General features: G+C 44.9%; 1 protein-coding gene across 3 annotated transcripts; it reads left to right on the forward strand.

The window, feature by feature from the left end:
* The first annotated feature begins 13518 nt into the window (after positions 1-13518).
* LOC124681418 (myosin-17-like) lies at positions 13519-18185 on the forward strand. Of its 3 annotated transcripts, none has more exons than XM_047216343.1 (19): positions 13519-13868; positions 13992-14116; positions 14211-14452; positions 14539-14658; positions 14774-14995; positions 15095-15234; positions 15336-15453; positions 15533-15607; positions 15689-15745; positions 15843-16004; positions 16091-16234; positions 16404-16529; positions 16613-16750; positions 16845-16915; positions 17075-17174; positions 17265-17378; positions 17455-17535; positions 17612-17706; positions 17815-18185. In XM_047216343.1, the coding sequence occupies exons 2-19, from the start codon at positions 14005-14007 to the stop codon at positions 17924-17926; spliced, it is 2229 nt and encodes a 742-aa protein (XP_047072299.1). In that variant the 5' UTR covers positions 13519-13868; positions 13992-14004; the 3' UTR covers positions 17927-18185. The 3 variants fall into 3 exon arrangements, with proteins under 3 accessions (XP_047072299.1, XP_047072297.1, XP_047072296.1); XM_047216341.1 differs by having other exon boundaries at positions 13520-13868; positions 13943-14116; positions 16326-16529; XM_047216340.1 differs by having other exon boundaries at positions 13521-13868; positions 16326-16529.
* The last annotated feature ends 8903 nt before the right edge of the window (positions 18186-27088 follow it).

Below are 27088 nucleotides of genomic sequence, written 5' to 3' on the forward strand. Positions count from 1 at the left end.
GAGTGGAGTTTGGGCTGGCCGGTACTACCGCCCGAGCACGGCCGGTAGTACCGCCCGTGCATGGTCGGTAGTACCGCCCGAGGTACCGCCCGCGGTACCGGAAAACAGGCCGAGCCTCACAGATGGTTTCCAGTGAGGTTGGGGCGCTCGGCGGTACCCCGGCCGGTACCTCGGCCGGAGGCTCCGGCCTCCCCCTCCCGGGCCGCAGCTCCTTTGCCTCGCTCTCCCTCTCGCGCGCAGCTCTCACAGGCGGTAGTACCGCCCCTAGCTGGCCGGTACTACCGGCCCCAAATGGTGGCAGCCCCAACGGGCAGAAAATGTGCCCCCCCTTTTAAGCTTCCCTTTCTCTCTCTCTTGGCACTCCTTCTTCCTCCTCTCTCTCAAGCCTCTCTCCTCCATTGTTGTTGACCTTTTGAAGCTTGAGATCTTTCTCCCCTTTCCATGATTCTTGCATCTATTTGAGAGAAAGATTGAGGAGATCTAGATCCACACTTTGACCAAACCAAATCATCTCTCTGTGAGTGAATCTTTGGGATCTAGATCTTGGAGAATTTTGTGTTCTCCTCTTTGTTCTTCCTCTCTTATTCCCCCAATAGCTTTTGTAGCTTTGTTGGAATTTGAGAGAGAAGGACTTGAGAATCTTTGTGGTGTTCTTGCCATTGCATTTGGTGCATAGGTTTGAGTTCTCCACGGTGATTCGTGGTGGTGAAAGCAAGAAGGTTGTTACTCTTGAGTTCTTGGAACCCTAGACGGATTCTAGACCTTTGTGGTGATTTGTTGGGAGCCTCCGATTAAGTTGTGGATGTGTGCCCCAACCTTTGTGTAAGGCCCGGTTTCCGCCTCGAAGGAAATCCCTTAGTGGAACCGTGACCTAGGCCTTTGTGGCGAGGGTCACCGGAGATTTAGGTGAGGCGCCTTCGTGGCGTTCGGTGTGTGGTGTGAGTACCGCATCTTGGGGTGAGGCCTTTGTGGCGTTGGTGTGCATCGAGCAACCACACCTCAAGGTGAGCCTCTTGTGGCGTTCGGGAGCACTAAGCCACCGCACCTCTCCAACGGAGATTAGCACCCGCAAGAGTGTGAACTTCGGGATAAATCTTCGTCTCCCGCGTGCCTCGGTTATCTCTATACTCGAGCTTTTTTACTTATGCATTTTACCTTGTGATAGCCATCGTGCTTGAAGTTATATATATATCTTACTATCACATAAGTTGCTTGCATTGCTTAGCATAAGTTGTTGGTGCACATAGGTGAACCATTGCTTAGAATAAGTTGTTGGTGCACATAGGTGAACCATAGTATATAGGCTTTGGGCTTGACAAAGTAAACGCTAGTTTAATTCCGCATTTGTTAAGCCTATTCACCCCCCTCTAGGCGACATATGTGTCCTTTCAATTGGTATCAGAGCAAGGTCTCTCATTCTTAGGCTTCACCACCTTGAGAGTAAAGATGTCGGTTAGGGGATTAGTGCACAATAACTTGTTTATATTTGATGGCACAAATTATGATCTATGGAAAATTTATGTGCTTAATATTTTGCGGGGTAGTTCCCCGGACATGGAGCGATTTCTTGACATGGGTTTTTCCTCTCCTAAGGATCCTCAAAATTTATCTCTTGAGGAGGAGAAAAACTCTTGCCTCGATGCTCTTGCTTCTCATGTGTTTTCCATTGTTGTGAGCAATGTAGTTACTTCTTCAATCATGCCTTTCGGGAGCTCTCATGAATTATGGACAAAGCTTCAAGATAAATATGATGTGTCCAATATTATTGAGGATGATTGTATTGCTTCCACTTCCGGCCGTGATGAGTTCTCATCTTCATCCACTTCACCAAAGTGTGTCAAGACACAAGGTAATGATATGGTGAGTGGTGATGAAAATTGCAATGTTGATATTGAGCTTACTATTGATGATTCTTCATCTCTATCTCATTGCAATGCTTCATCTACGGACTCAAACACATCTAGCACTAGAAATGATTTACATGCTTGTGTTGATAGTCCTTGCATATTATGTGTAAGTTTCTTGAATAAATCTAATGATGATATGCTTGCTTTGTCTTGTGGCCATGATAAAAATGCTTCTATTTCCTCTAGTTGTTGTGTGTCTAACAATGTAGAGGAAACCAAAGATTCTATTGGTCAAGACAAGATCTTGAAAGGAGCCTCAAGTAACTCATCATCTTTATCTCACGGTCCTCATATATGCCTTATGGCCAAGGGTTCCACGGTACCTCCTACCATGGAACCTAATATGTCTCGTGGTGATAAGGATGAGGATGAATATGAAGAAGAGGATTGGGTTGTCTCTCTACGCGATAAGGGTAAGAGTGTATTCAAGGTTCTTTGCAAAGATAAAATTGCTAGCACTCACTTCTTTGAAATCTTGACTACCGCTATTGAGAGCCAAAAACTTATTTGGATGCATGAGAACACCATTGATAAAAAGGGTGCTCTTGAACGTGAGTACGCCAATGATGTGGCATCTCTAAAGGATGAACTTGAAGAAGAACAAACCACCAAGGAAGCTCTTGAGGAAACCTTTGCTCTAGAATTGTCTAGAGAAAAGGAAAACCATGATAGAGCTCTTGAGGTGGGAAATGAACTAAAGCTAAAAAATGATAAGCTTGTGGTTGTTAATGCTAAACTCCTTGAGGATTTGAGCAACTCAAAAAGGGCTCAAGGTTCATTGAGAGTGCGCTCACCAAACTCACCGAGTCACATGAGCAACTTAAAGCTTCTTATCTAAAAGAGCATGACAACTTGCCTTCTCCCATTGCCATTAATAATGATGCTTGTGCTACTAACTCTACTTCTTGTGAAGCATCTATCTTGAAGGAGAATGTTGAGCTAAGGGCTCAACTTAAATTGCTAACTAGCAATTATGGGAAATTGGAAGAAAATCATGGAAAGCTTTCTAGCTCCTATGAGGATCTTCTAGCTTCTCATGATAGGCTAAAGTTAGCTCATGAGGCTATCATATCAAAGGCAACACCTTGTGAGCCTCATGTGGATACTAGCACTACTACTCAAAATGCTATATTGTCATGTGTTAGTCCTAGTAATTCATCCACTCATAGTATTGCTAAATCTTGTGATAAATTATCTTCCTTGCCTTGTTGCTCTAACAATGAAGGTTCTACTTCCTCTAGTACTTGTGTTGTTACTAACCATGTATAGGAAATCAAAGAGCTCAAGGCCCAAGTCACTTCCTTGAAGAATGACTTGGTAAAGAGTCATGAAGGGAAATGCAAACTTGACACGATGTTAAGTGTGCAACAATCCCCCAATGATAAGAGTGGACTTGGATTCAAATCCAACAACAAGAACAAGTCCAACAACAACAACAACAACAACAACAACAACAACAACAACAACAACAACAACAACAACAACAACAACAACAACAACAACAACAAGAAGGGCCAAGTACAAGTCAAAGACCCGGCCAAGATTGTTTGCTTCAAGTGCAAAATTGAAGGGCACCATGTTAGATCTTGCCCTTTGAAGAAGAAGCAAAAAGGGAAGCGGCCTCAAGTTCAAACTCATATTCAACCTCAAGTTGAAGAAATGCCACTTCCCAAGAAGAAACAAGCCAATGCTCCCATTGTGGAGAAATCTAGTGAGAAGAAGGAGAAGAAAAAAACTTGCTACATATGCCGTGAGAAGGGCCACGTCTCCTCCTTTTGCACTATTGGTACCTCATCCAACTCTATTACCATTGATGATGTTTATTCTCTTCGTAAGGATGAGGGTGGCAATGTGTTTGCCAAATTTGTTGGTGCTCAAAGTGGTGTCAAGAAAAGAACCATTTGGGTTGCCAAGCCTATTGTGACTAACCTCTTAGGACCCAACTTAGTTGGGGACCAACAATCCAAAACTTGATCAATAGGTGCTTGTTGGAGGGCATTGGAGACTTGGCTACATCATGAAGAATTAAGGGATCTTCATCATTTATATTATCTCAAGCCAAGTCTTTTGGTTATCTTGCTTCTATCATATATTCAATGTTCCTCCTTGCGGTAACATGTTCTCAACTCATTTATATTGAAAGTAACTCGCCCCTTTGCATGTGTTAGTTTTGTTCCTAACATGTGTTTGTATATGTTGTGCTTCCTAATTGTTTTGCTTAAGAAATCAAGTCTATGCATGATGGGTTGCACACCATGTATTTGTGTTGGAGCCTCTTTGCATCTTGTTGTATCTTATATGGCTCTTATGAGCGATTAATGGACTATCCCATTTGGGGGGAGTGATATTCCTTTGGGAATTTCATGATCCTAAACAATGTGTGTACATGAGGAATATCACTTAGAATTGATACTGCAATATTATCTAGTCTCTATGTGGTATGCCATCTTCATGAGAAATTCAAATTCTAATGTCCATTAATATCTCTAGTTGGATCTTATTTGCCTCTTGTGAAAATAAAATCCTCATCACATTATGGGGGAGTAATGAGCTTTGTGCATATTACAAGCCTAGAAAATGTGAACTTTTGAGGTTGTGTCACATAGAATTGATACCGAATATTATCTCTCTCCTATGTGGCATGTTTGCTCAAACAAGTTCCAATTTGCTTAAATGGCTTCATTGCTAATATCTTTGTGGATCTTATTTGTGAAAGTTTTTCTTGGCATGGTTTTTCACAACATGTCCCTCAATACATTTTTGGAAAACCATGTGCTTCAAGTCATACTATTAATTGCTTTGCATGTTGGTATGAATACTATTAATTGCTTTGCATGTTGGTATGACTAAATGAAGCTATCAAGAAACTCTCTTTGCATGATGGTTAAATCTTATCTTTTACCATATGCTTTATTTGTTGTAAATATGATCTTATGTATACCTACAAACTAACACCGGGAAATATTTCCTAATACCTCTTGTCCTAGGACAAGTGGTAATCAATTATGAGGTAGATATTTATTGATCTTATCTACATTGGCTCTTGTGTTCAAATTGCCTTATTTATTGCCATGAATTTGTTTTGCTTTGACTCCCATGTGTCTTCCTTGCATCTTATGGATCTAATTTGTCTATTCAAACTTTCTTAGCATTTTAATAGATATAGGTAGCGTGATGATCCTAGTTTTGTGCATTTTATATTCACATGAAAAATCCTAGATAATGCACTAATCTTGGGGGAGCTCTCCTATATTTGTTAGAATGCTTAACATCTCTTGATCATTATCAAAAAATTGGTTTTGGGAGACATAAACTTTCTTTTTGGTACTTTGTGCCATCATAAGAATTGTCGAGGGTTTGGTTTATTTGTTGGAACCTTGCTCTCTTGGGAGTTGGTTATCTCATTCCTTTGTGCTTAGGCTTAATTAGCTTCTTATAATGAGATAAGTCTTTGGAGTCAATCGTGTGTTGATTTGATTCTTTGATATAATTTGGGCAACCATTGTCTCTTGATTTATTTGGTGTTTTGTCCAAATTGTATCTTCCTTTGGTTCTTGAAAGTATTGTGCATGCATATTTAATATATGTATATCTTATGGCATGTGTTACTTTCTTTAATCCAATATATAGGGTAAACTCCATCAAATCCTAATTTGGCTAAGATGTGCATGAAATTCAATTTCATATCTATATGCACATAGAATTGTGGAGTTTGTCCTATATGTTGTAGTGTGTCTAACTACTTCGGACCCAATTAGTTTGGGGACCATTTTGTACTTACCTTTGTGTTAGGTACAATGGATATGCATTGGATGCTTGTCTCACTCTTGGAAAGAAGTGGTGACTCAATGGTAACTTGAGGCAAGCTAGGATGGTCAACGAACACATATCTACTACATCCACACCAATTCTATCTTGGTAACAAGTATCTTCTCATGCATACTTTTCTTGTATCCAACCTTATGGTTGCATCTTGGCATGAATCTCTTGATTTGCAAATATTGTGCTTCTTGAAAAAGTTTTTATGAAACCTCTTTATTGTGAATGTGAGTAATTTGAGATGAGTGCATTTGTTGGGAAGTATTTTAAATCATGCTCATGATTCATCCATCCCAACTATGCCTATCTAGCAATTTTATTGCATATCAATTCCTCAAGGCTCTCACGTGTGCAATATAGATGAAAGTGCAAATTTAGTTATTTCTTTTGGTATCCTCGTTTGTGATACTTGTTGCCTTTCTCAAATGCATCCCAACTATCTTCTATCCCTTGTTGATATTTGTGATGTATTTTAGATGTTTGTGGTTGAAGTTCATGAATGTACAATAAGATAAAATTGAGCCTTTGGCCATGCTATTAAGCAAAAATTCTTATTGGTATATTGCATGACTTCGTCTTGGATATCATGCTATATGTCTTGTGTGTCTATTTTGTGTGTGCATGTTTCTTTGTGGATAAATATCTTAGTGATTTTGTCCACTTAGAGAAACTTATACACATAAGAGATGATACATCTCCATTTGATATCTTATTTATTTGTTACATGTTGATTGGTCATGCTAAGCAATATAATTCATTGAAGACTATGATGATGCTTTTTTCTCATCCATATAATAGTCTTATAATATGCTTTGTCATGCCTTTCACATATTCTCTTGGTTGAGCCTATTATTATGGTGCATGTTACTTGTTGCTCAACCATTTGTTTTTTTGCAAGTATCAAGCTTAATTTTCTATCTATGATCTATTGCAAATGTTTGTGTTTTAAATGGTAATGAGGGAGTGAGGATTCCATGTTATGCATATTGTATTCAAATGCAACATTTTAATTTATGCATGTACCTTGGGGAGCTTTCTCATTTTATTTAAGGCACTATTTTGTGGTGATCATTAGAGTTTGATTCACTTGGTATTTTTTTGTTGTTTTTGAATGATATTATGGGAGTGATGATTCCATGTTTGTGCACTTTATACTCCAATGCAAATTGTCTAGTTTTGTGCACAAACCTTGGGGAGCTTCCTCATATTATTTAGAGCAATCTTCTTGATCTTATCATAATATCTATCTTTCTTGTGGTATCTTCTTTGTGGTTCATTTGGTTGCTTGCTTCATTTGTTGAAGCTTCTTGACTTCGTTATCTTTTTGCGATCTTTGATCCTATCTATAGTGTGATTCCTTCCGAATATTCGTCATTGGATACATGCATTTGATTCCACTCAAATTATGAGAAATGCACACGCTATGGAGGAACTCTCACTATATTGGCCTTCTAAATTTTTCACCCATTTCGGCAATTGGTGCCAATGGGGAAGAAGTTTGGAGGGTTTAAGGGAATTTGGTTATGTATTTGCTTTGTGCTTAAGCATGTGCCTTTATTGCATTGCATCTTGTTGCTTTGCATATTTGAATATATATTTAGAGGAAACTCCACTGGGCTTTGAATGCCAATATATGCAATGAAAGTCAAGATCATTCACACATGTATATATTATGGGGGAGTTTGCTCTATATATTCAACTTATTTGTTACTTAAATTCCTTATATAAACCCTCTCAAAGAGATTGTCATCAATTACCAAAATGGGGGGGGGGGGGGATTGAACGTGCATGGAGCCCCCATGTGTGGTTTTGGTAATTAATGACAATCCCTATGGACTAATGTTTGCATTGAGTTATATTTGTAGGTGTTGTCCATAGGCAATGCTTGAACCATTTGTTGGCTTCAAGGTTGCAATAAGAAGAAATTGATGAAGGATATCAAGTGTCAAGTATGTCTTGAAGATGAAGATGAAGTAAGCCCTCAAGTTACTTCAAGACATCAACATAATGAAGTGCAAGTTCAAGATGAGCCATCCTGAAGAGATCCTTTGCTTGAGTCTTTCCATCCATATGGTGATCATGGATATGTGAAGAAGAAGAAGCTCTCCCATGGTGGATTATGGGGGAGCAATCCTCAAGACTTCGTCAAGCAAGCACAATCAAGAAAGGCGTTCCATATTATTGAGGTCAAGATCATCATCACCGAGCTCAAGTGGAATGCGCAAGTATAAGGTTTGCTCTTGATAGGGTTTCTTTCTCACCGGTCTCATAGTGTAGTTGGAGACCGGTTTATAGTTTAGTTGCCGTACTATCAAGAGGGCTCTCGAGTGAGTAACTCGATCGCATCGTTCGGAGAGAGCTCAAACCTTTGCATCCTTGCATCATCTTTCTTGGTTGTTATTTGGACCTTATCCATGTGATATTTTGCTTATTCTCATGACAAGCTCTAGTTCATCGAAAACGGATTTCGCATAGATCACTTGTTGCGTTTTCAAGTTTGGTTCATCATCTTTCTTGGTTGTTATTTGGATCTTATCCATGTGATGTTTTAGAGCTTGTGCGTATTCTCAAAACGAGCTCTAGTTCATCAAGAATGGTTTTTGCTTGGGCAACTTGTTGCATTTTTGAGGTTGGAGGTTTTACCGGTATGTCTTTCTTAGATAGGTCAAACCTTTCATCATTTGTTTCTATACTCATTTGCTGGACTATGATGGTTCCATGCATGATCTTGTAGAGCTTGTTACTAGCTTCGAAACGAGTCCAAGATCATCAAAATCGGAGTCCGGATACTCAAGTTATGCTTTTTCTAAGTTTGCCCAAAGAGTGGAGTTTGGGCTGGCCGGTACTACCGCACGAGCACGGCTGGTAGTACCGCCCGTGTACGGCCGGTAGTACTGCCCGAGGTACCGCCCGCGGTACAGGAAAACAGGCCGAGCCTCACAGATGGTTTCCAGTGAGGTTGGGGCGCTCGGCGGTACCCCGGCCGGTACCTCGGCCGGAGGCTCCGGCCTCCCCCTCCCGGCCGGCAGCTCCTTTGCCTCGCTCTCCCTCTCGCGCGCAGCTCTCATGGGCGGTAGTACCGCCCCTAGCTGGCCGGTACTACCGGCCCCAAATGGTGGCAGCCCCAATGGGCAGAAAATGTGCCCCCCCTTTTAAGCTTCTCTTTCTCTCTCTCTTGGCACTCCTTCTTCCTCCTCTCTCTCAAGCCTCTCTCCTCCATTGTTGTTGACCTTTTGAAGCTTGAGATCTTTCTCCCCTTTCCATGATTCTTGCATCTATTTGAGAGAAAGATTGAGGAGATCTAGATCCACACTTTGACCAAACCAAATCATCTCTTTGTGAGTGAATCTTTGGGATCTAGATCTTGGAGAATTTTGTGTTCTCCTCTTTGTTCTTCCTCTCTTATTCCCCCAATAGCTTTTGTAACTTTGTTGGAATTTGAGAGAGAAGGACTTGAGCATCTTTGTGGTGTTCTTGCCATTGCATTTGGTGCATAGGTTTGAATTCTCCACGGTGATTCGTGGTGGTGAAAGCAAGAAGGTTGTTACTCTTGGGTTCTTGGAACCCTAGACGGATTCTAGACCTTTGTGGTGATTTGTTGGGAGCCTCCGATTAAGTTGTGGATGTGTGCCCCAACCTTTGTGTAAGGCCCGGTTTCCGCCTCGAAGGAAATCCCTTAGTGGAACCGTGACCTAGGCCTTTGTGGCGAGGGTCACTGGAGATTTAGGTGAGGCGCCTTCGTGGCGTTCGGTGTGTGGTGTGAGTACCGCATCTTGGGGTGAGGCCTTTGTGGCGTTGGTGTGCATCGAGCAACCACACCTCAAGGTGAGCCTCTTGTGGCGTTCGGGAGCACTAAGCCACCGCACATCTCCAACGGAGATTAGCACTCGCAAGAGTGTGAACTTCGGGATAAATCTTCGTCTCCCGCGTGCCTCGGTTATCTCTATACCCGAGCTTTTTTACTTATGCACTTTACCTTGTGATAGCCATCGTGCTTGAAGTTATATATATATCTTGCTATCACATAAGTTGCTTGCATTGCTTAGCATAAGTTGTTGGTGCACATAGGTGAACCATTGCTTAGAATAAGTTGTTGGTGCACATAGGTGAACCATAGTATATAGGCTTTGGCCTTGACAAAGTAAACACTAGTTTAATTCCGCATTTGTTAAGCCCATCTCGTAAAAGTTTTAAATCGCCTATTCACCCCCCCTCTAGGCGACATCTGTGTCCTTTCACATGGTCACCGACGGGGACGGCAGGCGCGGAGAGCACTGGGTCGAGGACGGCGTCCTTGATTGGCGGGGCTTTGTGTGACGGCGGGCCCGGCGAAGAGCCAGACCGGCAGCGCGCACTTTTGGCTGGTGGCGAGGGAGACCGGGGACGAATCCGAGCGTCACCGACGACGAGCGCCGTGGTGTTGGTTAGGAAAAATCACAAACGTTGTCTGCATCCATTGCAGACTAAGGCATGGCCTAGTGGTGGGGAGGGGCTGATGCCTTCCCACCCACCCGAGTTCAAGTCCTCATGCTTGCAATTTCGGTGATATTGTACCCCTGTATCAAAAATACCACGTGGCTCTCCCACGTAGGAATCATTTAGCGGAGACGGGAAGCCTCCAGGCATGTGATTCTTACCGTTTTGCCTGTGCAGTTTGGAATCAATCCAATTGTTCATGGACATGCGCTCAGTTCGTTCTTCATTTCTTCGATTTCGATGATCTTGAAGACGAGTTGACAGAGCCGATTGGGGTTGGAGCGATGACGATGGACAATGCATCGATTCCTCTTTCCTCAATTTCTTCCCTGCACGGTTCTTCTTTGGAATGGAACGATGGTGGCGAACTCTCCTTTCTTCGTTCTTCTAGTTCTTGTGATGGAATTCGCTCAGTGGTGAGTGGTGAGCGTGCTAATAACATGTTGAAAGTAATATCGAGAAACAAACGAGAGAGACAACAATGATTCAATTGTTACTTTTTATTGATGATTTTGAGTATATATACACTGGGAAGGGACACAAGTAAGAGTCGCGTCTGTTCGAGAGGGTGCGAGGAGGGTCGCGACTGTTGGCGAAGCAACCGTCATAGATAATTACAAGAGGGAGGATTATCCTTTAATTAACCTATTAATTCCTAACAAGCGTAAGCCTACACGGTTAGTAAGTGGTTGGAGCTAGGTGGATTAGATCTGACTGACCTTAACCTGGCAAAGGTTGGACCTTAGCCCGTTAGGGACAAGAGGTGGGTGGGACCCATACTAGCTTAGGGTTAGGGTTTTGGAACTTGGGTCAAAAGCGAGCGGTGTCTCACCCACTTCCATCCTATATAAAGGTTGAAGCGAACACTTAAGAAACATCGCTAACCAGTCTACTTTCCCCTATTGTCCTTCTGTGTGTGTGTCGGAGGAGAGGCTAGCACCTCATTGGCACCTCTCGCCGGGGTAAGATCTAGGACAATGAAATAAAAGATACACAAGCTAATAAGAGATGAATAAACTCCGAGGCTCGTGAACATGAGAAACTACCCTTCAACCTAGCTAATTGATCTATACTCCATTTTTCCCCATTAGCACGAAAACACAAAAAATGAAGCGGGAACTAGGCGATGCTAGCACAACCTAACTACTTCTCATCGCTCTTTTCGCTTGATTCATCCTCATCGGGTTCACATATCATTTTTGACTCTTAGAAAGAATATAAAAATGTTAGAGACTTCACATCTCCTTTTTACCTATTGGTCTTAGAAAGAATATGAAAATGTTAGAGACTTCACATATCTTTGTTGACTCTATTAAGAAAGGCCCTTCGCTGAGGGACGGAATGATTACCGTGCACTTAATTTTATTGTTTTAAAACAAAACATTAAAACATATTTGCACTCAATGCTCACATCAATGGTTACATAGTTTGGCGCATTTAACTTTATTCACTATAGCACTATCTAGTCCCCCTTGAGCTATGAACAACACAAAACATGAATGAAATTTTGAAGTTTGGCGCAACGATGAAAAATTAGTTGAAATAGCAACGAAATAGGATGAATATATAGATATGTTGAATATAGGTGGAAAACTTTGGCTTTATTTTGGATGTACAAGAAAACATATCATGCTTAGTACGAGAAAGTATAGCATCGGGGATGTTGATTGATCAATAAAAGAAGAAAACTTGCAATATGTGTCTCAATCCATCTAGAATATGCAACAAAAATACAAAATATTTATCAATTTCAGAAAAGTAAATGTTTCCTCTACGATAACTTATTAAAGAAACTAACAAATCAATTAAGCAAACATGCAAAAATATCCCTCAACATAAAAAAATTATACCCCAAACAAGAATTTCATTAATCTTAACTTTCACGCTCGAGCACGGAATGTTCTCATTGCTCGAAACCAACTCCATTTCATTATAAGAGCATAAATACTTACACGCATGGATGTGGGTGTTTTCGTCACCATCCATTTATTACTTGAGATTCGTGCTCACCATGGTAGATGAAAAGATTCCCTTCTCTCTCTCCTCTTTTTATCGGAATCTCAAAGCACAACGGACGGTGACGGAAACATCCACACCCATGTGTGTAAGTACAAAAGTATTTCCCATTATTTAATGATTGTGTGTCCAAGATAACAAAAGGAAACATAAAGAAGCTCCAAGTTTAATGAAGTAATAATGGTACTCGAAAAACATAGTAAAAAGTTATCAAACTGTTAATGATTTCATGGAGACTTCGGGTGCCCGGGGCATCCCAAGCTTAAGGTTTTCGCGATTCTTCATCTACTCACCTTTTTTTTCACTTCATCATCCTCAAAAAACTTCACCACAAAACTCTATGTTGAGAGAAAATGTTGCCAACGATAGCCAGACTTGGTTGTCGCTGATTCCGGTGGTGGCAGCGCTTGTGTGCAGCATCGTTAACTTACTAGGGGTGCCATCGGAACAGCTCTCGTCTTCACGCCCGACGTAGATCCATGTATCCCTTCAACTTTGGTTGTTGGGAGAGGGGAGGGGACACCGAAGCACACCTCTTTAAACAGTTAACTGGATAATGTTTTTTTCTTAGTTAATAGAAATAACAAGTCTCTTGGCTCATTAAAAGCACTTAATTAGCTGACTATGCTATCATCTGGATGCGCATCGTCTCACTGGAAGGTCGTAAATGTTATAAATGCGACAAACAAATAACGAAGAACGATAAAGAAAATGCAACAAAGATATAAGATTTAACATGAAAAACGCCTCCAACACAGAGGGGAAAAACCACGAGCGCCAGCCAACAAATACTTCACTATATCGGTGAGTGTTTACAAACGCCGGTGGTTATCTTATAATCTGTTAAGCCCTAGCCGGCGGCTTGCAAGAGGTATATATATGCGGTAGCATCGATCTGTACCGTAGGTCTAAGCCTCTGACGATGAGCTTGTTTCGCTCGTCAGAAGTTAGCCTTCTTTTAATATAATAGACCCGTGAGCTAATCACCTTCCCTTCCACGCCGTACTGCACCTCCATTACCTCTCTTGCTGTGACCCTACTCCCCGATTCCATTCTAACTTTACAGAATGTACCACCTAGCGTTCGTTTTGGCTGCCCACAGACACCTCAAATTGCGGATTAGTCAGAATAAACATTTTTTGTGATAGTCTGAAGCATTCCAGCTGTTGGATGAGATGTGAGCGCAGCTTCTACTTGACGTGCCTATAATAAAACGGTTTAGTAGTTGAGATGCATTATTTGATCCTCTGCATTTATATTTATTAGTGCACTATCAGGGCACTGGCCTACACAGACCTTTGCCAAGTTCTCCTTCTGGTTCTTTCGTTTTATTAGACAAGAAATGCACAAGTTCCTGCTTGCATATTCTACTCGGAAATATTCAGTCCCCTCGTATTGATTTCGCTGTCGGCGCGCACCGCTGAAGTTTCCCAGCTGGGAACGACCCCCGGATTTCCTATCTCCCTTTTTTCCCTTGTAAATGTTTTGAGGTGGCATGTCCTTGTTCCATGGTAAAGAGCAAGTCAGGGCAGGGGAAGGGAAAGTAGCTCGCCAGGAGAGGCTTTGACAGGAATGATGCAGCTGCCAGCTGCTGCAAGACGATGTGATGTCTGCTCGTGAGATCGATCGAGCATCTGATCTCACACGCTGGTAAGCTAGCTAGCTTAATCGATCATGTGATCTTACGCTCACCTACCCACTCGATCGTGTAAGTTCTCCATAAGTATGTTGATCCCCGAGATCTCACACGGATGATCTGTTTGCAAATTGAAGAAGAAGAAGCCTCATGGAGATCATGGATGGAGATCGGAGGAAGAAGCTGGGCGCGATCACCCGGCCGGCGCTCGGTCAGGACAGCCCGGCGCGGCGCCTGATCGCCTGGCTGCAACTTTTCTTCAGTGCGTCATCGATCTTAGCTCGTTCTCAATTGCCGCATCGATCCAGCTAGCTCATGATCCGTCGACATGCTTTTTCTTTGGTCGTCTTTTGCAGAGGATTTTGTTCAGAGGTACGGCTGGCTGGCGAGGTGGGACGCCGCAGGGCGCCCCGCGTTCCTCCTCCTCTTCGCCTTCTTGGTCCAGAGGCACATGCGCCGGTCCTATCTGTCACAGCAGAAGTCGCGGCTGCAGAGGCAGGTCACCGCCGCCGTCACCGTGCAGGCGGCATGCCGGGCGATGGCGGCTCGCCGCGAGTTCTCGCTCCGGAGGCAGACCAGGGCAGCCGTATGCATCCAGGTAATTAACATCAATACGATGATGCAGTCAACTGTAGTACTAAGTGTCGTGTGTGGCTCTTACAATGAACATTTTGTCGTGTAAAGGCGCAATGGCGCGCACACAAGGAGCTGTGGAGCTACCTGACGATGAAGAGAGCCTCGGTGATCTGCCAGTGTGCTTGGAGGCAAAGCATTGCGAGGAGGCATCTTGGCAAGCTCAGACTGGTCCTCTCCTGGCTACCACTACCCATCTTCTACTGCTCACATCGCCACAATTCTTGGTGTGTTGGTTTGTCATGCATTTGAGTGGCTGGTCATCTGAATTTGTTGAAATGTGCAGGACAATGTTGAGAGGCAGAGGCTTGATGAGATCTCCAGACTCCACGAGATGGTGGATGTGCTGCAGCAGGCGGTCGAGGACGCGGAGGTGAGGGTGATCGCCGAGCGGGAGGCGGCGATCAAGGCGATAGCGGAAGCGCCGCCGGTGATCAAGGAGACAGTCGTGTGGGTAGAAGACACTGAGAAAGTTAACTCGTGGAATGCTGAAGTTGGGCGCCTGAAGGTCTGTCGCGCCAATGCTCCATCCAGAGATTTTACAATGTGCTATGGCTCACTCCAAATAAATACAGATACCAACTGCTTCTTGCTTTCTGTGCTGCAGGCTTTGCTGGGAGCAGAAATGCAGGCGACGTTTGACGCCAAGAAGGCGCTGTCAAAGGCTGAACTGAGGAATGAAAAACTGGCTAGGTTGCTTGGAGTTCAGGAGATTAAGAACAAAACGCTGCAAGATTCCCTCAAAAGGTCTTTTTTTGTGTGTGCATGTTTACCCTGTCGCACAATCCACTCTAGCTTGCTGTGTGTAAATGGTAGATAATTCGGATTTTTTCATTCGTGTTTAACAGGATGGAGGAGAGAGCTTCCGATCTCGATGCAGAAAACAGAATGCTCCGACAGGCTGTTGCGTCGGCCCCTGCTATCAATTCACCAGCTAGTGAAAACCACAAAGCACATGAACCTCAGGTACCTATAGTCACAAATTATTATTATTAATATTATTTATGATCACTGTACCAAAACATTTCTGTGTGCATGTTGACAGGCAACTTCAGAGAATGGGAAAACAACAAACGGTGCCATGAAGCCCATGATAGTGGACAGGGACGGTGACATTCATGTATGTATAATACTAGAATTATTTTTATCGGTATTTTTGTGAAATGCGTTGCTAATTTGATCTGGTGGGATCTCTAACTAGGATAACAATGCTGAACTGCCTACCTCAAATGATTCTGAAGCTGAGAAGCAGCAGCAGGTAGGATTCATGGTCTGAACTTTTGGATAAGCTTGGAGCATTATCACAATTCACATGACGCGCCTTTGCAACATTTCTAACGTTTCTGAAAATCCAGGAGCTTCTGATCAAGTGTATATCCGAAGATCTGGGATTCTCGACCGGAAGGCCTATCGCTGCTTACCTCATCTACCGTTGCCTGGTCCACTGGAAATCGTTTGAAGAAGACAGAACCACAGTTTTTGACCGCATCATTCAGAAGATCAGTGCTGCAATTGAGGTATGTCACAACAGTATGCACAGCTCACACTTCCTATGGTTTGTAATAAATGTACGCATAATTTTATGTCGTTTCTTTCGTGCAAGGCACGGGACAGCAATGAAACATTAGCATATTGGCTATCCAATTCATGCACATTGCTGATGCTTCTCCAAAGGACACTGAAAAACAATGGTTCGGCTGCTTTGGCGCGTCAGAGGCGAAGAACATCGTCCCTCAACTCACCCAAGGTAATGCTGTAGAAATTCTCATTTTATCCTTAAGTGACGCAAATCAGTGAAGTTGGAATTATGTACTCAATACCAAGCTGGAAAATTCCAGGAAAACCAAGCTCCTGGTCATCCTGAGCGTTCAGTTTCGGATGGACGGCTGGTCGGTGCACTAACTGACATTTCCCAGGTTGAAGCCAAGTATCCGGCTCTTGCTTTCAAACAGCAGCTCACGGCATTGTTGGAGAAGGTCTATGGAGTGATCAGGCAGAACCTGAAGAAGGAACTGTCCCCTCTGCTTGGCCTGTGTATTCAGGTAAGTATTGTGCATCTCGTAAGTTGTCGCAAACGTTCAATGGAATAACCGAAATTTACAATGGAAATATAATCCTTCTCTAGGCACCAAGAACATTCGTCGTAAGCCCTAGGGGATCAGGCTCTCAAGGATCAGACATGGCACAGCAAGCCTCCATGGCACACTGGCAGAGCATCATCAAGATACTGACGAATTCTCTCAACTTTTTGAAATCAAATTACGTATGTTCCAAACTGCACAAACTATACTACAGTACTTTTTGCTGTCGTTATTCGAAACACGCCTCATTTCACGCTTTTTCCATTGCATTTGCAGGTGCCTCCGTTCCTGATCTGCAAGTTGTTCACCCAAGTGTTTTCATTCATCAATGTGCAACTATTTAACAGGTAATACATGCATAACTGCTACTGTTCTTCACTCATATATATCAAAACTAGTAGCATGAACAGATGAGCCGCGATACAAACTTTCGAGTAATAAAGTGCCCTTTGTCGAAAAAAAGAAAAGGCTCACATGATAGTATTTTTTTTTTGGCTCAATTGCAGTCTCCTGCTACGGCGTGAATGCTGCTCGTTCAGTAATGGGGAGTATGTTAAAGCCGGACTCGATGAGCTAGAGCATTGGTGCCATTGGCTAACGGAAGAGGTGACAACATTTTCTCCACTATTGTTGCAACACAGAGATATCTTTGGAAGCAGGTATTAACCAACCTAACCAATCTTGATCTGAAAACAGTATGCAGGTTCTTCCTGGGACGAGCTGAAGCATATTCGGCAGGCGGTCACGCTTTTGATACTCGAAGAGAAGCACAGCAAGTCTCTCAAGGAGATCACTGAAGACTTCTGCGCAGTAAGTCTGAACCTGCATCTATATATAGCCTTTTTAAATTAAACATCGTTCTTATGTGTTTCTGTGTTGCCAATAGGCACTTAGCATGCAGCAACTATACCGGATCAGCACGATGTACTGCGATGACAAGTATGGAACCATGGGCATCCCGTCAGAGGTAGGCCACTCAATATACTTATAATTAGCAGGTTGTATCTTTCATCACTTACCGGACTGAATGGTCGAAACTGCAGGTCGTTTCGAGCATGCGAGCCAAGATGATCGGTGGATCGAGCAGCCCATCGGTGCAAGATGACATCAACTCTTTCCTGCTAGACGATGACTTTAGGTTCCCGCATGATCCTCCTCCCCCTATTTTCCGTTAACTGACTCCGTTTAGAGTACCAGAATCTCTTCATCTCATTGGTACTGAAAGTGGCTGTATTTTTTGCCGCAGCATACCTTTCTCCGTGGACGACATCTCGAGGCTGATGGTGCACGTTGACACGGCGGATATGGATCTGCCGCCACTGATCCAGGAGAAAAATGGCTCCCCGTTTGAGCTCTGAAGTGAAAGAAGAAAACACGGCCGATGATCAACACGCCCTTTTGGTGTTGTAGTGATGTTGTATATAGCGCCACAGTTTTGAGTTTTGGGTACATAAAATACATCCATACATGGTTGTTTTTTTTAGTTTCCTTTTGGCTGGTTTTTGAGCGTGGAGTGATTCAATGGTTTTGCGTGTGCAAAGTTGTAAACAAGAAGTGAGCTGTGTGTAACTATGTATAGTCATGAAAGAAAGAGAAAGGAAGGAGATTTTGGGTTTTGGTCGATGAGGAATGAGGAGGTTGATGCTTGCAAGCCAAGCATACGTGCCCTGACGCATATGTGTATATCGCCACATTTGCTATGATGAAGGTGTTGAAATTGTATACTTTTCTGTCATATTCGATCGTTTTCCAAGTCGCCGTTTGAGAATCTGTCACTTGAAGCTGACGCCTGCGTGTATCTGCGCCGATCATTGCTTCCTTATTATTCTGAGTTTGATCGCGAGAGGAGCTTGATCGATTGACTGACCCTGTCCATGCGATCTGGAAGCCGCCAGCGCATAGATGGCTGATCGCGAGAGGAGCTTGATCGATGGGCCGCTGGTAATACCTGAGCTGAGCAACATCGGTGGCACTGTGGCTGACAACGATGCAACAGTGATGCAGATCAAGAGCAGGACACCTGCTCATAAGTGGAATCTTGGGAAAGAACTGTTTGATTGTCTAGCTAGAACCTACTGTAGCAGAGTGACGCAGAGAGCGTGCTCGGGCTGAGTCCTAGTCGTAGTGCAGCTCTTGCTAATTAATCCAGCGCGCAACCACCCGGAGGTAGATAGGAAGGAGTAGCAGTTTAGCGCTGCGTGATGCACGTGCAGGTAGGCCTAGCTGAAACATGGATCGGTTTTGATCATGCGACAAGTATGTCTGACGATACAGGAATCAGGAGTGGAGCTGGAGGCGTGTGGATGCCCGATCCCAGAACCGATCAGCCGGGACGAGCCTCCGTCATGCAAAAACCATTCCAACCTTGGCAACGGGTGCCATGATAAGAGGGAGGGGGTGTTGCATTGCAACGTCGCGCAATCGGTGCAGTGTATTGTGTAGCTATCACAGCTAGCTAACCGTAGGACCAGCTGGCCAGTCCGTTCATTCCGCCTCCCTGGCATGAAAACCGTGAACGCAATTGGGATGGCGAATGCCATCACCGGTTTTGACTAATCCAGGTGCACACAACATTAATCCAGCAAGATCGTGCCGGTTGATACTAACAAAAAATATTACTAAAATCATGATTACGCTAGAGACAAAGGTTTATGCGTGTTATCTTTGCAAAGGTATATAATCCTCACAAAAAACTTTCTTAGCAAGTGAGAGAGAAGCAGCATAGTGGGCTTTTAAATGAGAGGCTTTTCCCTGTGGAAGGAGAGTGTCATGAATCAATGAGCTGAGAGCTCAGTACTTAGAGGTATTCAAGCACCGCTTTCGCCTTGCCTTGAGAAGGACTTGTTTAGATCGTTTCTCTAGTAAAATTGGTTTTGCTTTGGCTAACTCTCTCGAACATATCGTCGGTTTGCAAAATGAAAGATGGCCATGGTGAATGAAGCTGGATTCAGACAGCCCACCGCTTTTATCAAATGATGCTATCCCCACGAATGAAAGAAATAAATCAATTAAATAGTTGTAGGCTCCTCCATCGGCTGCGAGTGAGGGAGACGCCTACCAATTCAAGAGACCCTTGTCCTTCATCAAGCTCCTAAGGATGTATTGATGGAGCACCCTTTTGTTTAGAAAGTGGTGCCACGACCGTGGGGCAGCAAACTCCGCCGCCTTTCTAGACCCTAGAGTATGATTGACCATATCATCCATCGATTGGTCTTAAGCGCTCAGTGCATCCATATTGAACTCGAATGTGTGCGCGTTGGAATAGAAAGTAATGCCGCAAGGCATAGAGTCGGAGGTCATAAGCACATATACCTAAAACGCATATCAGAGTGGACGCGATTGCAGTCGTATGAACGCTTTGGCTATGTAGGAATGACAAGGTATTCAATGACAAGAATTTTTCTTTCATGCAGGTCATACCGATGTACGGCTTTGCTCCGTTCATGGTCGCCACTTCAGCGCTTGGAGGTCCGAGACCTCTTTTTGGAGGTGTTTACACGGTTGGAGAATACGGGCAAGGAGTTTATTTCCTAACATGGGTGGCTGCATATTAGGCGGATCAAAGCCAACGAAGCGTAGTCTAGTTGGCTCTTCTTATCCACCTTTTTATTTTATTCTTTTCAGACTTGATACTCGAACGGCTGTGTGCAACTTAGTCATGCAGAGGCTGGGTGTAATGATGAAGTGTCCTTTATCAAAAAATAAACACATATACCTTAAAATCCATTCTAGACGGAATCAAAGAGACATATCTGGTCGCAGGGTTGATCCCCCATTTTTTATCCATCTACGAATCCTTCTTCTCCATAGTAGAAACGCATCAAAATTTAGGTAGGGCAGTTCGCTTGAGTTGCTCAATCGTCCCTTTGCCCGGTGCCCATGCTCTGTTCTTTTCTATTAAACTAATCCTTTTAGTTTTTTCCATCTGATGGGTGACCCAATTTCACTAGCAGTGGCGTGGCAAAATCAACCTTAGTGACGTTGATTTGGCACGCCACTAATGTCGCGTCAGCGGTATTTGGTACATGTGGTGTGTCCCTGGCGCTCCACATGTATTTGATACGCCGTAGGTACCAAATGGTCTAGTGGCGTGTGCATCAGTAAGCCACGACACTACTGTTTTTTCGAATTAAAATAAATTTCTTGCTTTATTCAAGTTATAGAAAAGAGAAATACAAGAAGCACAACATAAATAGATTATTACTGTCGTTGCCTATTCGACGGTACCTCGGAGGAGGGATCCTCACGAGGGGGAGAAGAAGTAGGGGCCATAGGGCGGAGAGTCCTCGGGATGGTGGTACGCGATTTACCCAGCTTCGGAGCACCTGCACGATGACATGGCCTACTCCTGCTTGTCTAGAATTATCTGGGCGCTTTCGCGTTGTTACAATGAGTTGTGGTTGTGCCTCTAAGGCTCCCAAGATCCGTCTTATAAAGGCGCACAGATCTAGGGTTTACACGGAGAGTCCTAGCCGGAATACAAGTTGCCTAACTACAGAATATTACATTGCCGTGCACGTCAAGGATCCACCTTCCTCGATGTCGTACTGGATCCGGATACTTTATGGGCCTTCACGGATCCGGCCTCCTTCGTAGGTCCGTTGGGATCCGGCTCCTTGCTCATGGGCTGGACTTCATCCATCATGATCTAAAGCAATTGGGCCACCCGATGGGCCACATGCCACATCACCACCTGTGGACCACCCGGGCTTGCCGGATCTAGGCCATGCCGTTGATATACCCATAAAGTATACCCACAACAGTAGCCCCCGAAGTTCTCCGAGATTCATCATTCCTCCGACTTCATTCAGCTCGGACACGAAGAGAATCTTGAAGAGCTTCCAAAACTTTCTTGTTTCCAACTTCATTCAACCGGAAATCATTTGATCTTTGGTAACAACAACTTAGCAGATTTCATGCCCGCTCCGTGCTCAACTTCCTTTTTTCCCGCACTAAAATTTCGGAGATGCGAATCTTCAGCCAGAAATTTTGGCGGTGCACAGTTAGGTCACCACTGCGTCGTTATACCGCTTTGACCTAAGACACGTGGCGGACATCCAACGGCGCGACCGTTCCATTTCCACCGTTGGATCCGGCTCACGAATCTCCGCGCGTGGTCTATAAATACCCACCGCGTTCGGTAACTTTCATTCTTTTCACCGCTCCTTCACTTCATCTTCTTCCTCCCAACGGCGCCGCCCACCGGATCTCAACTCCGGCGAACTCTCCCGCAGAGAACTTCGCCCGCCGCCGCTCCAAGGCCGTCCTCGAGATGAGATCATCGCGGTTGATCGGGAAACTTGATCTGCCGCTGATCCGTGGTCAAGCGGAGCTCATTGCACCAAGTCCGACGAGCTCATATTTGCCAGCACGACGAAGAGCCGCCACGCCATTAACGGTACGTTCGCCGGACCCGTAGAAAAAGAAGAAATAGGTTAGACTAGTTTAGTTCCGGCTACTCAGATTATTTCGCCATATGCATGCAGCCGGAATCATGTCCCCTAGTTCACCCAAATGTACTGGTAGTTCTCCGAATAGTCTAGAACCCAGCTCATTAGAACCACTGTTCAAAAAATCGTCCGATTCAACGATTAATCGCCCGATTAATCCCTATTTTGTGGTCACCGATTAGCCGATAAACTCATTTATCGCCCGATTAACTCATTTATCGCCCGATTAACTCATTTATCGCCCGATTAATCGGCCGATTTGCCGATTAATCGCTAATCGTCAGCCGACCGAGTTGACCCCGATAAGCGATTTCCTCAACATTGATTAGAACCAAGTTGTCCGGAACCATTAGCTTTCCTACCACCACATATTTCCGACACCAGGTTAGCTCAACCGTTCTCCGCATCTTCCAGCAACGCACTAGGCCGGATCCCAACTGTCCAAGAGATCCAAGAAGAACTCGAAGGCCAAGCAAGGATGGCTGCTAAAGTGCAAGAAGTGGAAATGAAGAAGGCTTCCAAGGCCCGGATCCGTGAAGGTGAAAAGGGGTAATGGTGGCCATGCGAAGACTCGGAACTTAGAGACCTTCAGAACGAGGGCATGATTTCGCCACATTGGAGTTTCATGAAGGACTCCGTCACTCCCAAGCCGGAATTGGACGAACGCATCCTTACGAAGGCCTGGGTGGAGCGCGGTCTATCTCTCCCATGTTCGGAATTTTTCATCTCCGTCCTCTCCACATATGGCCTCCAGCCACACAACATATGCCCTAACTCCTACCTCCTCCTCTCAAACTTTGTGACGCTCTGCGAAGGGCATCTCAGAATTCGCCCCAACGTCCGCCTGTGGCAATTCTTCTTCTGAGTCAAGAAGGAGACGAAGGACAAGGCTATGGTGAACTGCGGAAGCATGACCTTCATGCTCCGCCCGGGAAGGATGTATCCGACTCATTCTTCTCACGAGTCCATTCGGTATTGGAACACCGGATGGTTCTACGTGAAGAACATTCCAGTTCCGGACGTCCACGACGGGCTCCCCAAGTTTGTGAACACGCCTCCGGAAAAATTTGTCAGCTGGAGCTTCGTCCCCACCCTTGCTCACTTCCCAATTTTGGAGAAGGCCGCGCGGAGGATTTCCTGGTTAGTCCTTGATGGGCTAACCGGAACTGACCTTACACTCAGCTGGTTCTCTCGCCGGATCCAACCGCTGAAGTATAACCCGCGCTTAATCTGCGAGTACACCGGGGTGGAGGACCAACTCCGAGTCACTCGCCACGATCTGCCAGCGGATTCTCTGAAGAGGAGGATCAAGACGGTTGTGAAGATTGGCCGGGGCCAACCAGTCCCGGAAATAGTGAAAGACATCAACATGAACAACCAGTATCCTCCGGTACGTATCCGTACCTTGTTAATTTCAACTTCTCATTTTTTGAAGTGTTCTAACTTTTCCATGTTTCCTCTCCAGCTCAACTCCGGCGGAGGAGGATTTTGGCAACATACTCAGAGTTCCTGTCAGCGGTGACGCGTCGGAGGAGGATCCGGAAGACGATGATGAGGAGGAGGAGCAAGCCCCCAAGAAGGTTGATCCCCGAGCCACCAAGCGTCCCCGCGCCAGTCTTTCCGGCTCCGAAGCCGGAGCCAGCGGCGAGGCCTCCGCCAAGAAAGCCAAGACCAAGCCACCTCTGCTCGACTCAAGGAAGGCGGAGCGTGAACGTCTCAAACTGCTAGCAACAGCAGGAAAAGGGTCGCGCCCGCTCATTCCCGGTGCCACGTAAGTCTCCGAGTTCGTACCTCTTTTTGAACTTGTGTAATTTTTTACTTATACATTTCCTTTGCTTATTGCAGGAACCCATCCACCACCACTACACAGACCAACGTTCAGAAGTCTATCACAAAATATATGAAGACATCTCCGGTTGTTGGTCCCCTTACTCCAGCTCCGCCAAGCACTTCTCATGCTGCTCTCCAACCGTCTCCGCCCAGAGCTCATCCTTCTCCTCCTCCCGCTACCGAGGCTCAAGTGGAAATAATTCCAGTGAGTAGCGAGAGAGCAGGCGGAGAAAGCTCCGGAACAAAGCGACCCGCTCCAGAGGAAGCTCAGGTACAAGGCCAGGAGGAAGCGGAAGTTAATTCTTCAGGAAAGGCTGAAGCTGCGGCTAGTGATGCCGTCGGATTTCTGAAGAACTTTGGCGATCCGACCGATCTTACCTCCACCCCAAGGCGTATGCAACCAAGTTCTTCAACAAACTTACTGAGGTGGAAAAGTGGGATCTGGAACAAGATCTACTTAACGCCATGCTGAACAACGCCTGGGGGAAAGCTGATGCTGAATCGTCGGTGATTCAAAATTTTAAGAATGAGATCGGCCAGTTCTGCGACCAGCTCCTCTGCAAGCACAATGTACCTTCCAGTAGCCCCCAAGTATCTAGGAGAAAACTAATAGTTAGCACCTGGATACTTAGAAGAAACATGAACTGAAGAAGATTTTTTTATTTAAAGTGTTGTAGTAGGCCCCAAGCGTTATGGCGGAAATATTTCCGGCAATAATGCTTTGAAAGGATCCACTTTTATTGTGTAACTGGGATTTATTCCTGCTCTGTTTCTGTTACAGGAACAACAAGCGCTGCATTATGAGCTGCACAAGAACATTGCCTTGCAGCGCCGCGTGACCCTGAACCAGGCGGAAAAAATCCGTGCTCTAAAGAGAAGAATGCGGAGCTGGAACAACAACTGGCAGAAGCCCAAGGTTTGTTTCCGGCCAAGCTTGTCGTAAGTCTAAATTCCGACTGTTGAACTAACTTTAAACTTATCTTGAAAAGGTGCATCCTCTTCCCTCGCCACAGCCTCCTCCGAGCTCGAGAACCTGCGCTCCTCTTATAAAGATCTAGAGATGAAGCTCGCGGAGGCGGAACAGAAACAGGAGCGGGCGGAGAAGCAGCTGGCGGAGAAGAACTCCGAACTCATCAAGAAAGAGGGAGAGTTTGCAATGAAGCGAAAGGTCGACAACGACACTCTTCAAAAGCTGCAGAAGGAAAATAATGGACTCCGAAAGTATATGGACACTGCGGAGAAGCATTGGGATCTTCTCAACGCAGATGTCATGGGTAGGTATCCGGAACTTTCCAAGCATAAACTGATCCTTGAATTCAATCTTACGCGTGTCTCCGATTATCTTCGTCCAGAGCCACTAGGTTATGATGAAGAGCGTAAGAACCAATTTCCCCGTGATGACCTCCTTCAGCTCGTCGGAGATGACTGCAAAGACCTCATCTCAACCTCCCGGAAAATCTGTCATAATCTGGCGATCAAAGACAACCGCACTTGCGATGTCCGCGAGCTTATTCGGAGAATGGATATGCTTCCGGAGCTGGTTGTAGATCTTCAAGCCTCATCAGCTCGAGGTGCTGCTGCAATGTCCTTGGCCATGTGCCTGGCTCATACCCCAGAGCTTGAAATAGACAGGGCCAGTTCCGGTGTTCCTCCCACTTCGGATATCAATGCGCTTCTGAATGCAGTTAGCGCCTATGACACTCAGATTGCCCGACGGATCCGCCACGAAAAATTTAATGATAAGGTTGTGCTTCCTGCCGATGAGCCTCTAGAAGCAGAGCTTGACAAGGAACACGAGGCGGAAGCGTGACCTACCGGATCCAGCGACGGGAGCTGATACACCTGGACTAGCTCTAAGGAGGCCAAGAAGAACAAGTCTAAGGGCAGCGCAGCGTCTCTGACCGAATAAGATGAAGAGAGCGATGATGATGACATTTCTTCTCCGCCTCAAGATGAAGAAATAGGCGAGCCAGAACCAGATGTCCAGGACCGTTCTTCTCCGGCTAAGGAGAAGTGAAAATCTCATTCCTGCGGGAAGGAAACAATGCATCATTTTGGCCCCATCGAGGGTTTGTAATATAACTTAAATATTCTTAAGTAGCTAGGGACGAAACAACTGCATATGGGCGGAAAACGTATCCTGCAATCCTTTATATTTTATGAATGCATGTTTCGTTTGTTTGAGAAAGCAAGTGATGGTTTCTAAGTTTTCCGGCTTGCTCTTGACCTTCCACGAGCCGGAAGACCTTTAGCCGGAAACGCTCGCCTGTGGCGACGAAGCCCAATGGCAGTCCGTCAATAACCGCGGAAATAAGCCCCCAACCAAGGTGCTGGAAGTCGCTACCAGGCATCCATAAGTTGGCAACAAAAAACTCATCCACCAGAAAACTTAAGCTTACGTCCTAAAAGACGATTTTGAAAATCAGAACTTTTATACACGCCTAGGCGGAAACGTCCAGCTCTACGGTTTTAGTCGGAAAACATACACGATCCAAAAATGAACAATTAAAGGAGGTAAAAGACTCAGAGAGTGAACCATATGCTTTATTCCATTGATCATGCATAACTATTACAAAGTATGTAATGCGAAAATTTGCTAAGTGTGGAAAGGACGTAGTTGTGCTATATTCCAGGGACGATCTGTCTCATCATAGATGTCATCCAGATCCTCTCACTTTCGTTTCCGGTACCAATTAGCATGTCTATCCTTTTTCTCGCGGAAATCAACGAGGTAGTAAGATCCGTTGTGTAGCACTTTGCTGATGACAAAAGGGTCCTTCCCATGGAGATTGCAACTTATGCTCTTTCACCTGTCGAAGGCGGAGGACCAGGTCACCTACCTTAAACGAGCGATTTCGAACTCAACGACTGTGGTAGCGTCGGAGTTTCTGCTGGTATATGGTGGAGCGATGGTCAGCTAAGTTCCGAGCTTATTCGATTAGGTTCACAGATAGCTGTCTGGCCTCGTCAGCTGTATCTTTGTTGTAGGCGGAAACTCGCGGGGAGTCGTGGATGGTGCGGAGGGAGGCACAGCTTCAGATCCGTATACTAGGAAGAAGGGGGTAAACCCTGTTGACCTGTTAGGGGTAGTTCGTAAACTCCACAAAACAGAATCTAACTCCTTAGCCCAAGCTCCAGCTGCGCGGCGCAGCGGTTCTTCAAGGCGAGGTTTGACTCCGGCTAGTATGAGGCCATTGGCTCGCTCGACCTTCCCGTTGGACTGTGGATGTGCCATGGATG

The sequence above is a fragment of the Lolium rigidum genome, unplaced genomic scaffold, assembly GCF_022539505.1.
Source record: "Lolium rigidum isolate FL_2022 unplaced genomic scaffold, APGP_CSIRO_Lrig_0.1 contig_42117_1, whole genome shotgun sequence".
Classification (NCBI taxonomy): Eukaryota; Viridiplantae; Streptophyta; class Magnoliopsida; order Poales; family Poaceae; genus Lolium; species Lolium rigidum.

What these genes read in the sequence shown, in the direction of transcription:
- LOC124681418 (XM_047216341.1), top strand. Translation starts at nt 14,005, where the DNA reads ATGGAGATCATGGATGGAGATCGGAGGAAGAAGCTGGGCGCGATCACC. An exon ending in CTGCAAGATTCCCTCAAAAG is followed by an intron (nt 15,235 to 15,335) that starts GTCTTTTTTTGT and finishes CGTGTTTAACAG; the next exon opens with GATGGAGGAGAGAGCTTCCG. An exon ending in CGTCCCTCAACTCACCCAAG is followed by an intron (nt 16,235 to 16,325) that starts GTAATGCTGTAG and finishes GGAAAATTCCAG; the next exon opens with GAAAACCAAGCTCCTGGTCA.